This window comes from Phocoena phocoena, chromosome 6, assembly GCF_963924675.1.
Source record: "Phocoena phocoena chromosome 6, mPhoPho1.1, whole genome shotgun sequence".
NCBI lineage: Eukaryota > Metazoa > Chordata > Mammalia > Artiodactyla > Phocoenidae > Phocoena > Phocoena phocoena.
In genome coordinates this window covers 113,763,129-113,776,741 of record NC_089224.1, presented here as the reverse complement: position 1 = coordinate 113,776,741, position 13,613 = coordinate 113,763,129, and the positions used below count along the sequence as shown (strand labels likewise).

The 13,613-nt window shown below is 65.8% G+C and overlaps 1 protein-coding gene across 1 annotated transcript in view; it reads right to left on the bottom strand.

Annotated features, from left to right (window-relative positions):
- Positions 1-13,613, bottom strand: part of KCNT1 (potassium sodium-activated channel subfamily T member 1) — a 67,179-nt gene that overhangs the window by 17,036 nt on the left and 36,530 nt on the right. Inside the window, exons 3-14 of the mRNA XM_065879977.1 lie at positions 11,322-11,401; positions 10,728-10,827; positions 8,271-8,327; positions 6,873-6,921; positions 6,734-6,793; positions 6,550-6,624; positions 6,400-6,483; positions 5,687-5,781; positions 4,649-4,829; positions 1,411-1,575; positions 1,010-1,146; positions 26-89 (exon numbers count right to left, since the gene is read on the bottom strand). Of these exons, the coding sequence (XP_065736049.1) occupies positions 26-89; positions 1,010-1,146; positions 1,411-1,575; positions 4,649-4,829; positions 5,687-5,781; positions 6,400-6,483; positions 6,550-6,624; positions 6,734-6,793; positions 6,873-6,921; positions 8,271-8,327; positions 10,728-10,827; positions 11,322-11,401 (1,147 nt within the window). The remainder of the gene's footprint in view (positions 1-25; positions 90-1,009; positions 1,147-1,410; positions 1,576-4,648; positions 4,830-5,686; positions 5,782-6,399; positions 6,484-6,549; positions 6,625-6,733; positions 6,794-6,872; positions 6,922-8,270; positions 8,328-10,727; positions 10,828-11,321; positions 11,402-13,613) is intronic.

Genomic DNA, 13,613 nt, shown 5'->3' with positions numbered 1-13,613 from the left:
GGTGGGCGGCAGTGGGGGGACTCACCGCTGCGGTGCGGTCCACCTCGTTCCGGCTGCTGAGGATAAAGCAGGCCTCCCCGTTGTCCATCCTGCAAAACACCGGGTCTGAGCGCCACCGGGGCCGTCCGTGGTGCTCCCGTCTCGGCCGTCAGGGGAAGAGTTGGGCCTTGTTGAGACCCCAGCTCGCTCTGGGAAGCCCCGGATGGGCTGAGGACGGGCCCCCGCTAACCCGGGGTGGGGCTGGGGCACGGAATGAAGGGCCCACTTGGTGGCAGAGAGGCCGGACCCTGCCCGCTGGCCTGTCCTCTCCCGGGACAGGCTGCCCGAGGCCTGCGGATGACCCGTTCTGCTCCCCTCATGCCCCCAGAGCCCCTGGCTGCACAAAGGGTGGCTGAGAAACTGTCCACGCCCCAGGGCTGGGGGGCCTGGCGGCTCCCACCCCGTCACCTGGCACCCCAACTTGTCCCTGTCCGGGGCCTTGATTCCTGGGCGAGCCTGTGGGGCCCGAGGCTCAGAAGGTAGGCGTGGGGGGGGGGGCCCCGGCTGCCGGGCCTCCTGCTTCCTTGGCCTCCACACAACCCACATTTCACCTCGAAGGTTACGTCAGGCTCTGGAATAAAATCCTGACGGGCGATGGGGGAGCCTCCGGGTGTCTGTGGGCTGCAGCAGATTCTGGAAAGTTCCATTCACAACTCAGCCTCCTTACCTCAAGTCACCCTGTCACCTCGTCTTCAGAAGAAAACCTGCGCACAGCCTCCGCTTCCCACCTGACTCAGAGCGGCAGCTGCCCCCAGGCCCCCAGATGAACAGCCGGGCAGGTGGGAGGAGGCTGGTGGGCTCGCCCAGGCGGCTCTGCCGGGGTCAGCGGGGGGCCTGGCCCGCCCGGGTGGGTGACAGGCACAGAGGGGGAGCTGCTGCCTGCCTGAGTGCCCCTCCCTGGCCTGCCCGTGCCCGGGGCCGCCGCTCAGGCCGGCGCGGTACCGCACCCTCACCCCCGGCCGGCGCTCACTTGGCCCGCATGAGGTCCTGGTCCTTGAGCGCGGAGCCCTGCAGGTAGATGACTCGCTGGGACCACAGGGGGATCTGCAGGACCCTGCGAACCTGGATGTCCATCTCGGTGGGGCACAGGATGACGACGTAGTGGTCCTGCAGGGAGGAGGGCGTCAGCCCCGCTGGCAGGCTCGCTCGGCTCCGGCCCACCCTCCTTCCTAGTGTTTCCACACCAGTCGCCTCTCAGGAGGCCCAGCCTTCTCTGTGATGGTGTCTCTGGCAGGAGGGAAAGGCAGGACCCCACAGACCCACCTCCACGGTGTGGGAGACCACCTGGGCTCCACTGCACAGGCAGGGAAACCCGGGCCCGGGGAGCTCAGGGGGCACTGGGGCGGGGTGGGGCCGTGGGCGGGGCCTCACCTGCAGCCGGGGGTGGGCGTAGAACTCATTCAGAAAGTCCATGAGCAGGTCGATCTTGAGGGAACTGACACAGAGGATCACGTGCTTCTCCGTCTGGGCCCGGTGGCGGCTGTAGTTGCCCCCCGACTTCTGCCGCTCCATCCACAGGTAGACGAGCTCCTCAAACTGCAGGTAAGAGCGTGTGAGCTCCGGGAGGCCTGGGGCCCCGGGAGCTGCGACAGCAGCGTCCCGACCACGTCTCGGAAGACCACGGGCAAAGTTCGCGGCACAGGTCACTCAAGGGGCCAGGTGGGGGCAGAGTGGACGGTCCCGCCAGTGTGTTGGGTAGTGAGAGACGTGGCAGGTCCGGCTCCCAGCCCCAGGAGGCCAAGCAACCGTTAGTGGATGCCGAAGTATACGCTCCGAGCATCCAGGTAACTGAGCCCTCTGGGTCTCCATCAGCACCTGAGACACGTTTTGGAGAAACCTGGAAACGTGTCTTAGAAAAGTCTCAGGCCTAGAATGAGGGACCCAGGTGCCCGGCATGGAAGGAGAACTTTGGGTACCATGGTTCTGAGCCCACGTTAAGGGTGTGGGTGATTCGAGGCTGCCGTCTGGGGGGTGCTGTCCACCCTGGCCCACACTTCCTGGCTGTGAGCTTTGGGTGTTGAGAGCCCTTTGTAAGTAGGACAGTGACACATCCATAAAGGTGGGCTGGCGGTGAGGGGACTCCAGGCTCCACGGAGCTGACCGGGGAGCTGACCTGCCCAGGGCCTGCCGCTACTGTCTGACTTCCCGTCTCTAGGTGACAGCCAGACCCCGTGAAAACACTGAGGTCGTTCATTTTTTTTCCACACAATTTAAAACGAATGGCGGCAGCCACACCCTCTGGTTCTCACCTGCTCTGGGTGACGTGCTGTATCTTGCCAAGGGGAGATCATCTCATTGAGTTTATCGAGCACCTACTAGGTTCCAGGGACAAGGCCCTGTGGCCTGGAAGCACAGGACTGGGCCCTAGTGGGAGGGGCCGGAGACCCCAGGGTGATCCCCGAGGCCTGTGCAGGACTGGGGCTCTGACGGCAGACACCTGGATTCAAGCCTCCCATGTCACAGGTGTGGCCCTCCGAACGTGACCTTATTTGGAAATAGGGTCTTTGAGGATGTAATGAGTTAAGATGAGGTCAGGCTGGATTAAGGTGGGCCCTATATCCAGGGGCCGGTGCCCCGTAACGAGAGGACACAGAAGTGCAGGAATAAGCCACATGGAGACGGAGGCAGAGCTGAGAGGGATGCGACCACAAGCCCCAGGACGCCAAGGACCACGGCACCACCAGAAGCTGGAGACGCGGAAGCAGAGCCTCCCCTCAAGCCTCCAGGACCAGCCCTGCTGACACCTCGGTCTCAGACTCTGGCTCTGGACTGTGACAGAGTAAATTTCTGTTGTTTAAGCCCCCACCCCCCCATTTGTGGGGTGCTCTGTTCCGGCAGCTGCAGGAAACACTGATGTGTGAAACTCAGCCCTGAGCTGGGAGAATGCTGTCAGCTGTCGTCACTGTTACTCTGCAAGGAACATTTACAGGTGGGCATTTCGTTGTCACCGTCTCTAAGGGCGCTAACTGGTGAACGTGGTTAAAGAAAGAACGAAGGACAGTAACCGGGACCGTCCCTTTCCATCACTGACAACAGATTAGTCAGTCTCACGGGTCCTGACCATCCACTAGCCCTGGAGGATGGTGTGTGCCTCCGATGCCGGGCCCTGCGGCCTCCCTCTCCTTGGGGCTTGGGCACCAGCCTGGCCTGGGTGATGGGATATAAGCACCAGCTCTGAGCGGCCCCTGTACCCGCCAGGAGCGTGGGGGCCAGAGCACCGCAGGAACAGAAGCTCCGCAGCCGTGGGACAAGGGCACAGCCTTGCGGAGGCGTCCGGGATGCCAGGGGGCGGGAGCCAGCTTACCTGGCACTGTTTACTTAAAACCACACACGACCCCTCTGTGCACTCACGGGGGGCACACACACGGGTGACAGCCCCCAGCCCCACAACCTGCCCCGGGGAGGGGAGATCGTCCCCTCTCTCTCCTGATGTAGCTCCTGAGTGGGACAGACTTGCCATGCTTGAAAAAGTTCCGGATAGTAATGTAAAAATATAATTTTAAACGTAAAGAAATATGATTAATTAGAATTAAAAACATAAAACAAATAATGATGTTCATAACTCATAACTATATAACTACAAATGCAACTTAACTTATAAAAAATAATTGACGTATATAAATTTAGATATCTAAAACATTAAAAATACGATTTAGAAAAACATGATTGTATAAAAATATAATAAAATGTGAACATGGATTCTAAAAGCAGCCAGGGCCCTGGGAAAGTGGACGGCCCACCTTAAGGTGCTCTGTGGCCTGCGGGGGCTCTGCCGGGGGCGGGGGGTAATGGGGGGAGGACGGGGCTTCAGGTGGAGGCCAGGGAGGAGGCCACTGCTGAACCAGGTCCAGGAAGGCAAGTTCCGGCGAGCGCGGGGATGGGGGTGAGACCTCTGTTTAGGGCTCTCGGCCCACGGGTGTCCCTCGCGTGCAGCTGGCCTTCCTGGAGGGGGGTGGGCTGTGCTCCGGACCAGGGGGAAAGCAGGGAAGGGGGGGTGTCGGCTGGGGGCTCCGAGATGCAGGGCGGGGGTGGGGAGTTGAGCTCAGGGTCAGCAGAGGACCCCGGGGGTGGACTGGCCCCAGCTGCAGCCACAGTTAGGCACCTCCCCTGCCCCGTCCCTCCAAATCCTGAGTGTCCCCCGTGGGGTCTGACTTCCCCCAATCCATCCTGATCCCTCCCCTGGGCCTTCTCCTGCCCTCTGGAGGGCTGGGGGCGCCTGCAGCCACCGGCCCCCTCTCCAGGCCTCTACCCGTCGTATCTAAACACGGGTGGCTCAGCCGGCAGATTGGCCTTGCTGACAGGCGACGGGGAAGCAGCTGTGCCCCACGGGGTCCTGACAGCTGCTGCCACCGCACCGGCTAAGGGCTCCTGATGCCCAGCCCGCGGGGCACCCTGGCAGCCCCCCGCGCTCCACACTCCGCACGGGACCCGGGGGAGCCGTCTGAGCACCGCCCCCCCACTGTCCTGACGGCTGCGGGCCTCGCTAGCCACAGGTCCCCAGGAGGCCCCGGCAGGCCCCGCGTGCCCCGTCGGGGTCTCGGCCTTGTGGCCCCTCCCAGGACTGGCACCCCTCCTCGCCCCTCTCGGACCCGCCGGGCAGGGCTCACACCTGCAGCGGGAGCACCACGAGGGCCACGCAGATCATGATGGCCACCAGCAGCTGGGACGGCCAGATCTTGGGCGTCACGTCTCCGTAGCCCACGGTGGAGAAGGTGACGATGCAGAAGTAGAAAGACGTCAGCAGGGACAGGTTGCCGCCCGCGCGCTCCAGGTGCTGGATGCCGCAGGTCCTGGAACCGGGGATGGGGGTGGCGGCAGGGCCTCGGCCGGCCTGGCTCCTGGGGCGAGGCCGGGCCTGCCCGCAACAGCACGTCAGCTGTCGTCGACATGGCGCCCCAGCGTGGGCCCGGGTCTAGCTCTGCGCTCCCCCACCCCGGCCTGTGGGGCTGGCACACCCAGTGCATCCCCCTGGGCCTTCTTTCCTGCCCCGAGGCGCCTTTGAGGCCCCTGGAAAATTGGACGGGAGCGCGGACACAGCGCTGCGTGGGTTCAGCGTGGGCCTGGGGTCAGAGGGGGTGGGCGGAGCCGCCCAGGCTGCGAGCCCCTACCTGCCACCCACCTCGGAGCTCGTCCTCCCCCAGGAGGTCAGACTGCGTGGGGCACGCCCAGCCCCCCCACCCCCAGCTAGAGCTGAACAGTCCTTCCCCCGCCGTGGCCCCGCGTCCCGTCCCCACATACACCGTGGCGCGGCACACAGCGGTGCTGGGGCCCTCCCCAGGGTGGACGCGCTGGCTGCGGGGAGGGGGCAGGCTGGACCACCCCGGCGCTTCCTGCCCCGCGGACACCCCGCCCCGCTCCGCTGCAGTGTGCGTCTGCGTGTGTAGGGGGGGGGCGTGGGGGAGGGGAGGTGGGAGGCACACGGCCTTGGGACCTGCCCATGTCCTCGCCCAGGGCACAGGCACGTGCGGGGGGGCGTGCTCTCCGCTCCAGCCCCCCGGCTGCTCCCAGACCTTATTCTCGGCTGGACCTCGAGCCAAGGGTCCCCCCCGGGTCCCCCCCGCCCCCCCGCCAGTGCCCTCCTCTGCCACGTCTCTGCTCCGGGCCTCCACCCCGGCTTCTCGGACGCGGCCACCGGGCAGGGACTCACCCCGTGAAGACCAAGCACATCAGGGTACAGAAGAGGATGAGGACCTGGTTGAACATGGCCGACTGGGTGCGCAGGATGGCTCGGTGGAAGTCGTTCTGCGGGAAGTGGCGCCATCAGGGGCAGAGCAGGGATTGGTCCGAGCCCAGAGCCCCCCCCCCGGCCCCACGTCCTCAGCGCTCGGTCTCCCGTCCGGCCTCTGCCATGCCAGGGGAGGACCCGGGGCGCAGGCCAGAGGCCGTGACCTCAGAGCGTGACCTCACTTTGCAGTGGGGATGGGGGTGAGCCGAGGGAGCCTGGGCGGGGGAGGGGCACCCTGGGAGAAAAGAGTCGTTGCGCCGCCTGCCGACAGGGGCCTCGCCCAGACCTCAGCACAGGGTCTGCCCGTGGCCCCGTGTCTCGGGGCCCCGCCTGCGCTCACTTGCACTTTCACCCTCTCCCTCCACCAGCCACGGTTCCAGGGGCAGGGACAGGCCTGGGTGACTCTCCCGGGGCATCAGGGCTGGGGCCCCGGCTAGTCAGGAAGGAGGTGTGAGGGCATCTCGTGGGGACAGAGACACGTATGTCCGCCGGTCAGCCCGGCCTCCTGGGCACCAAAGGAAGCTGGCCGGCTCTCCACAGGGCCAGGGCATGGCGAGCTGTGCCCTGGGGTCCTGGGGGCCTCGCAGAGGTGAAGCGGGAGGGGAGGGGCGGGGCGGGGGGCGCCCGCGGCTCACAATCATGTTCTCCAGGGCGTGCTTGGCCAGCCAGCAGTTCAGAAACACCGGGATGAACAGGTTCCGCAGCGGCGGCCAGAATATCTGCGGAGGAGATGGGTCAGGGCGCGCGGGCTCGGCAGCCCCTCCCCCAGCTGGCGGTTCACCCACCGTGATGATGAAGGGCAGCGTGTTGATCATCTCCAGGATGAAGGCCACGCGGAAGATCTGCTCCCAGATGTTGCCCTGGGGAGCCAGGGGGGTGGGCTTCAGAGCAGGTGGGCGGGGAGGGGGCCAGGGAGGGGTGCAGGGGAGGGGTGCGGGGGAGGGCAGGGCCAGGCCTGGGGGCACTTACTTTGTAGCTGAGGTAAGTGAGGAGCGTGGTCTCCAGGAAGCTGACGGCGGCCACGGTGACCTGGGGCGGGGAGGGGCCGGAGCCTCTGAGCGGGGCCGGGGCAGGCAGGGCCCCCCAGAGCCGTGCTGCCTCCACTCACCTGAGTGGCCCACAGAGCCGTCTTCCTCTCCACCCACAGGATGGGGGCCCTGGGGAGAGAGGGAGGTGAGCCCTGGGCCTCTACTGACCACAGGCTGCTGCTTGAGCTGGACGGAGGGCAGCAGCCTTGCCCTCCGAGGGGCCGAGGGCAGGAGGGAAGGGGAGGTGCCCGGGGAAAGGGGGCCCCAGGGCGGGGCCTGAGAGGCCAGGGCCTAAGTGGGCTGCCCTGGGGATGGGCCGTGGGCTCAGAGTCCGCAGCTGGCCCAGGTGGCCTCCCCTTCTCGTCTGGGCTCCCGGGGACAGGCTCCTACGCCCGTCCCCGCAGGGGCAGGGATGCTGGCCATCACGCTCCCCGACCTCAGGTCCTTGTCCGTAACCCAGCAGGGGAGGGGAGTGACTTGGGTGGGGGTGTCCCTGCCCAGACGCAGCCCTGGGACAAAGGCTGGGGCGAGACCAGCAGGAGGGGTCGGGTGGCCGTGCTCAGTGCAGAGCCAGACCCCAGACGGCCAAGGCCCTGACCCCCGTGGGCCCCTGTGGGGTGGGAGGCCCCCGCCGCAGTGGAGGTGTTGGGCTGCTGTTTCCCGGCCCAGGGGCACAGACTCTGAAATCCCCGGGCCTCAGGGCTGCTTGGACGAGAGCTGGGCCCGGGCTCACGAGCCGCCCTGGCTGCCACTCCGAGGCACAGGCCCAGAAAGGAGAGGCTTCCAGGGCCGGGTGTGAAGGGAGGGGCTGGCGCGTCCCTTCCACCCCAGCTGTGCGTGCCTTCCAGGGACAGGGCGACCGGGCCAGAGCGGGAGAAGCTGCGGAGCTGGGGACAGAGCTCAGGGTCTGGTACATTGGGTCCTGCTGCTGCCAAGTACCAGGACTGCTCTGCGAGGCTGGGCCGGGGGTGCCAGGGGAGGGGCGTAGGTGCGGGCTAAGGCCAAAGGGGGGCTCTGGGTTTGGGGAGGCTGGAAGGGAGAAGCCTCCATCAAGAAGGCGGCCAAGGCCCTGGGACGCGTCCTGGCCTGTGAACCGGGCACCCCCGCCGCTCTAGCGTCACTTCCCACTGCCTGACTGGGCGCCTGCTTTCTTTGGCTAAAGGGCCGTGAGGTGCAGAGGCAGCGATCGACCCTCCGGCAGGTCCTCGCTGCATCTCTCCTCCCACGCACGGTCCATGAGGGCTGGACCAAGCCGGCTGCTGGTGACCCCTGCTGTCACTCTTAGATTGCTCCTGGGCCTCAGGGGCTGTACGCTGAGGGGCCATCCCGCCACTGCCTGCTGCTTGGCCAGGGCCCGGGGATCCCAGGAGGGTCACGGGCTGCGGCTGGGCATCTATCCTGGGGGGCTGGGCAGTGTCACCCTCTGTCCACCCGACCCGGCCCTGGGCCTCTGAGTGGGAGCTGGGTGGCAAACTCACCAATTGATCTCGGAGGACGACTCATTGAAGGTGTAATTCTGCTTCGGGCAGCCCCAGCTGTGGAGAGACGGAGCTGGCTGGCCACGGCCCCTCCCAGCACCGCCCCCGAAGGGACCAGACCCTTCCCAGGGTTGCCACGGGCCTAGGGTGTATGGGGGGCACACTCTCCCCAGCCAGGGCCAGGCCCCCACAACTCAGACAGGCGTCTGTATTCTAACACCTGGGGAACAGGCAGCCTGCACGCACCCTGCAGATGCTCTCGGAGAATCTCTAACGGATGAGGGGCGGGCCGGGTGAGGAGAACACAAGAGGTGAGCCCAGGAGGGAGTGGGGATTCCACCTGGGCTGCCAGCAGAGAAAGGGCTGCGCATGGCCAGCGATGGACCACGCAGCACTCAGGGCCTCCTGGAGGCCAGAGCTGCCGAAACAAGGCCGGGCGACGTGCGTGAGACACGAAGAAAAGCCGAGCTCCTGCCCCGTGGTGCCGGCTCCAAGACGCATGTCTCTAAGTCACTCCCGAGGACAAGCCTCCCCAAGCCACCTGGATGCCCATCGCTGGGAAGGTGGCAGGGGCCTGGCAGACATGCTAGTTCTGCCCCAGATTACAAGCAAAGCCAGGGTCACTGGCCAACAGGACCTTACTCTCACAGAGCCCCATGGTGACGGGCAGCTCCCTCCTTTTTTCTCAACTGACGCACTTCCTCCTAAGCCAGAACCTGTTGTTGCAAACTCAATGCCCATAGAAGTCGCCAGCCACCCTCCCAACCATCCACCCACCCATCCATCCACCCACCCATCCACCCACCCACCCATCCATCCATCCACCCACCCATCCATCCATCCACCATCCTTACATCACCCACCCATACACCCTCCTCTCGTCCACCATCCACCTTCTATCCACTCATTTATCCACCCACCCATCCACCCGCCATCTATCCACCCATCCATCCAGCGTCCTTACATCATCCACACATACACCCTCTCATCCACCATCCACCTTTCTATCCACCCACCCACCCATCCATCCTCCTTCTATCCACTCATCTGTCCACTCACTCATCCATTATCCATCCATCTCTTCATCCCTCCATCCATCCACCCACCTGTCCATCCATCCCACGCATACATCTACCAGCCCCCTGACCCATCCATTCGCTCTCCCACCCACCCGTCACGTGCCAGGTGCTGTGCAAAGAATACAACAGGGCCGGTCCCTGTGGGGATGTAAAGCCGGATGTCCCAGACGCCTCTGGGAGTGGGAGAAGGTGGGATGAACCCAGGAAAGTGCTTGGAGAGTCAGAACCCCGGTTTCCTTCTCAAACCACCACGGTGGGATCTGTCCTCCTGCACTCCCGATGAAAACAGGAGGTCCGTTCTCAGGAGTGGGTGAGGGTCTGGCCTGGGGAACCTGCCCCGCTGCACGTGGTGGGGAGGTAACTACAAGCTTGCACTGCGAACTTTGACCCCGGTCTCCCTCCCAGCTCAGCGGGCAGGAGCCCAGGGGCCAGGCCTTACCCTGCAGGGAAGAGGGGAACGATCTGCCCTGAGGAGCCAGGCGGACCCAGGGGACGGTGGTGACCAACTGGCCACAAACCCTGACCACAGGGCCCTCGGCCTCCGAGAGCCCAGCCTTAGTGTGAGCGGCCAGACGCTCGAGGAGGTCCCTCCAACGCGAGCTCGGGGGCGCAGAGACTGAGCAGAAGGGGGAACCGTAAGAAAGGAAAGCGGCTCAGACAAACCCGAGGTGCTGATGGCAGGGCGCCTGCAGGGGGAGCCACGCTTGGAGATGAAGCGTTCTCAGAAATCAGAAAACACAAGAGCAGAGGTGAAAATCTCAACCAGAGGCTGGAGAGAAAGCTGGGGAGACCCCCAGACAGAGCAAAAGAGGGAAGCAGGACCGTTCCAGAACCTTCCAGAACCCCACATCCGGGTATGAGGGGGTCCAGAGAGGCTCCCGGAGCAGATGGGGAGGGGCAAGGGGAACCGGGTGGAGCCCCAAGAAAGAGGCACACCCCCGCCCTGCACGGCGAGGCTCACGTCCCCCCCGCACCGAGGCCTGGCACCCCTGCCTGCCCAGCAGGAGCTGCTGAGCGACCCAGAGCCCCTCGCTGAGACCCCCCCGCGCACCCCTGGGCGAGCAGGGAGGGGGCATCCCAGACCCCCAAGGAGAGCTCTGTCCAGGTCCGGGTGCGGCTGCAAACGCAGCCATCGTCCACGACAAGGACACCCTTCTGCCCATGCTGAGCCGGCTGGTCAGCTGGAGTCTGAGGATGGCATCCTGGCAACGGCTCTGTTGGGGAGGGGTACCGGGTGGGGCCCCAGGGGGGAAGGAAGGACTCCCCAAGGCCCTGGGCACAGGGCGCCGGGCACGGAGCCCTGTGCGGACCCCGTCGGCCTCCGTAACGGCAGAGGGCCCACAAGCAGGCCCAGCCCCCGGGCCCGCAGGTCACCCACCATCCGATCCCCAGGGCCGGGTCGTCCAGCAGGACACGGACAACGTAGAGCAGGCAGGCCAGCAGCTTCAGGGAGAAGCTGAACAGCCGGATCCTCAGGCCTGTGGGGGACGGGACGGTGGTCAGGGCTCCCGGACTGGCCGGGGTCCCAGCCCGCACTCCGCCCTCTGCACCTGGGCCTCCGCACCGGCTGCCCCGCCAGCACCGACAGGGTGACTCTGCTGGGCCGGCCTCTGAGAGGCTTCACCCTGTCCCGCCTCACGGACGTGGTACAGAGGGCTCCCGGGGCTGGTGTCACCGGTGGCGGGGGGTGAGGGGAGCAATGGACAGACTGACGGACCAGGACCCACGGGCACCTCCGCACCCCATCTTGCATCCCAGGGGGCCAAGCTCCTGCTGGGATGCAGGAGGAAGGTACCCGCAGCGGGAGGGTGGGGCCACACGGAGGGGCCAGGGAGCCCCTCGGGGTGAAGGGGCCGAGACGGTGCCACCCGGCTGCCAGGGGCGGCGGGTCCCCACAGGGTGGAACGTGGTGCGGGCCGGAGGTGAGGGGCACTCCCGCCGCCCTGCCCCCCACCCTGAAGGCCCCACTCACTGGATCTTTGGTTTTTGATGAAGAACAGCTTAAGCCTCTCTTTGAAGGTGTTCTCGTTGACGTAGAACTCCACCTGGACCCTGGGGGGCGGGCAGGAAGAAGTGGGCCCGGGGCCAGCGGGGGCTCCAGCCCAAAGCCCCCCACACGGCGGGCCCCTCCCTGCTGCCAGGGCCAGGGTCAGCGCTGCCACCTCGGACAGAAGGCCCTGGGTGTGCTACATCCCCGCGTGCCCCCAGCGGACCTGCCCACCGGCTGCCGCCTTCTCAGTGCCCAGGGACCTCCAGGCCCCGCAGAGGTGTATGCTCACAGGCCCCCAGCCTGGGCTGTCATGGCAGCCACCAGGATCACATGTGGCCTGTGTGGCCCTTGGCTCAAAACATGCCGCGTCATTAGTACAGAATGTTCCGGAAGCCAATGGTCAGCTGCTTTGTCTGGAGGCTCCTGGTGGTTGAGCCTGGAGACTCGCTGCAGCCCGTGGGATGGTCGAGGCAGACAGGCCGGCAGTGGGCCCCCTCCCTAGATGACCCCCAGATGCCCTGAGCCCCTGCCTGGGCTCCCAGCATCCTGGGAACAGACCACACGGACTGGCCGGATTTTGCCGTCGAACGAGGAGACAGGGGGTGGGGATGGCCCGTCTGGTCACTAGGGTAACGTGGGACCCGGAGGCCACGGGCCGCTGCCCCCGCCTCGGCCGTGAGCCCGCTGTGGCCGGCATGCTGGCCAGGCGAGGGCTTAACGTTCCACCGTAACGGAAACTCCAGTGTTGACAGCAGGGAGCACGACGATGACCCTGTAGCCAGGTTCCCGCGGTGGGAACGGTCCAGCACCGCTTCTCCCTCGCCGGGTGGGGGCCCTGGGGCGGGGCTGCCTCGCTCTGGGTTAGCACCTGGCATCTGCCACACGGCCTCCGTTCCAAGCTGCATCTGCCCCACTGGCAGGTGGGTCTCAGGACCCCACAAGCAGCCCGTGGGCATCACTGTGGCCAGTCGTCACCCCCTGACCAGACAGAGGCACCAAGAGCTCGGGATTTGGGGCGGGGCTTTTGACCGGAAACGCCTGGTCCAGATGCCATGCCCTGTGCCTCACCTCACCCAGAGGTCAGGTGGAGGCGGCCCCGCCACCCTCAGGGATGTTGTGTGGATGCGATAAGACTGTCCAGGGGAGGCAGCTGCTCAGCCACACTCTGTGTGAAGACCGTGACACAGGAGGCAGAGGGACTGAGCACCCTAAAGACAGAGTAGTGCTACCCAGAGGCACCCTGGAGGGCTGCACGCAGGAGGCGGCGGTTGAGCAGATGGGATGCAGGACAGTGGTCCACAGGCAGAGGTGAGGCGCACGCTGGCCCAGGTCCCTGCTCCCCACCCCTACCTCCCTGTCGTCGTCCACCAGGGTGGAGGGCTGTGAACGTCCTCCCCCTCTGACCAGGCTCCAGCTCCTGTCGATGCAGAAATTCATGCCGCTGTCACCTTGAAAGTTCAATGGCACTGCTCTGCCTGCGGCCGGCTGCCCCAACATCTCCAAGAAGTGTTTAAAATATTCATCACTCCTCAAGGCTGTTCTAGGCATAGTGTGTGATACAGACTGGATGTGTTGGCAGCAGCCGTCTGGACCTTCCCTGGTGATGCGCCCACGGGAGGGGACTTGGGCAGAGCCCCAGCACCTCCCTGACCTTTGCCAGGTCGGGGGCCCTGGCCTGACCACAGTGGCCCCCACTGGTCACAGGGCTCAAGAAGGGCCCAGGGGGAGGAGCTGGTGGCGTGGGCCCTTCCCCACACTCAGGTCCTGGTGCAGGGCGGTCAGCCGGGGTGGCAGGACAGGCCTCCCGCAGACCGGCGGGGTCGAAGCCCAGAGCCAGTGGTCAGTGCACGCCACTGCACCCCAGCACACCCCACTGGACCTGAACCCCAACCTCCTCTGCAGGTGCTACCCGGAGCCGGGTCGCGGGAATCCGAGGGTTCCTCTGGGGAGTTGGTCAGATGCCTTCTCTCTGAAGGAGCAGCTCAGACAAGCCAGGCTGGGCCTGGGCCAGGTCAGGGGGCAGACGCCCCTCGGCGGTGCCCACGTGTCCCGAGGGACCACTCCCCCACCGTCCTGCCCTGCACAGAGAAGCCTCAAGGAGGGGTCCCCAGCCTTTGTGCCCCTCCACTCGGGTACCCCCTTCCCGGCCCTCACCTGGCCAGCAAGGCCCAGCTCGGCCCACGTGGAGGGTGCGTGTGGCTGGTGGCCGAGTCTCCCTCCTTCCTCCTCAGCCTCCCGGGGACCTGCCCCCCGTGCACCACGCCCCCAGCCCGC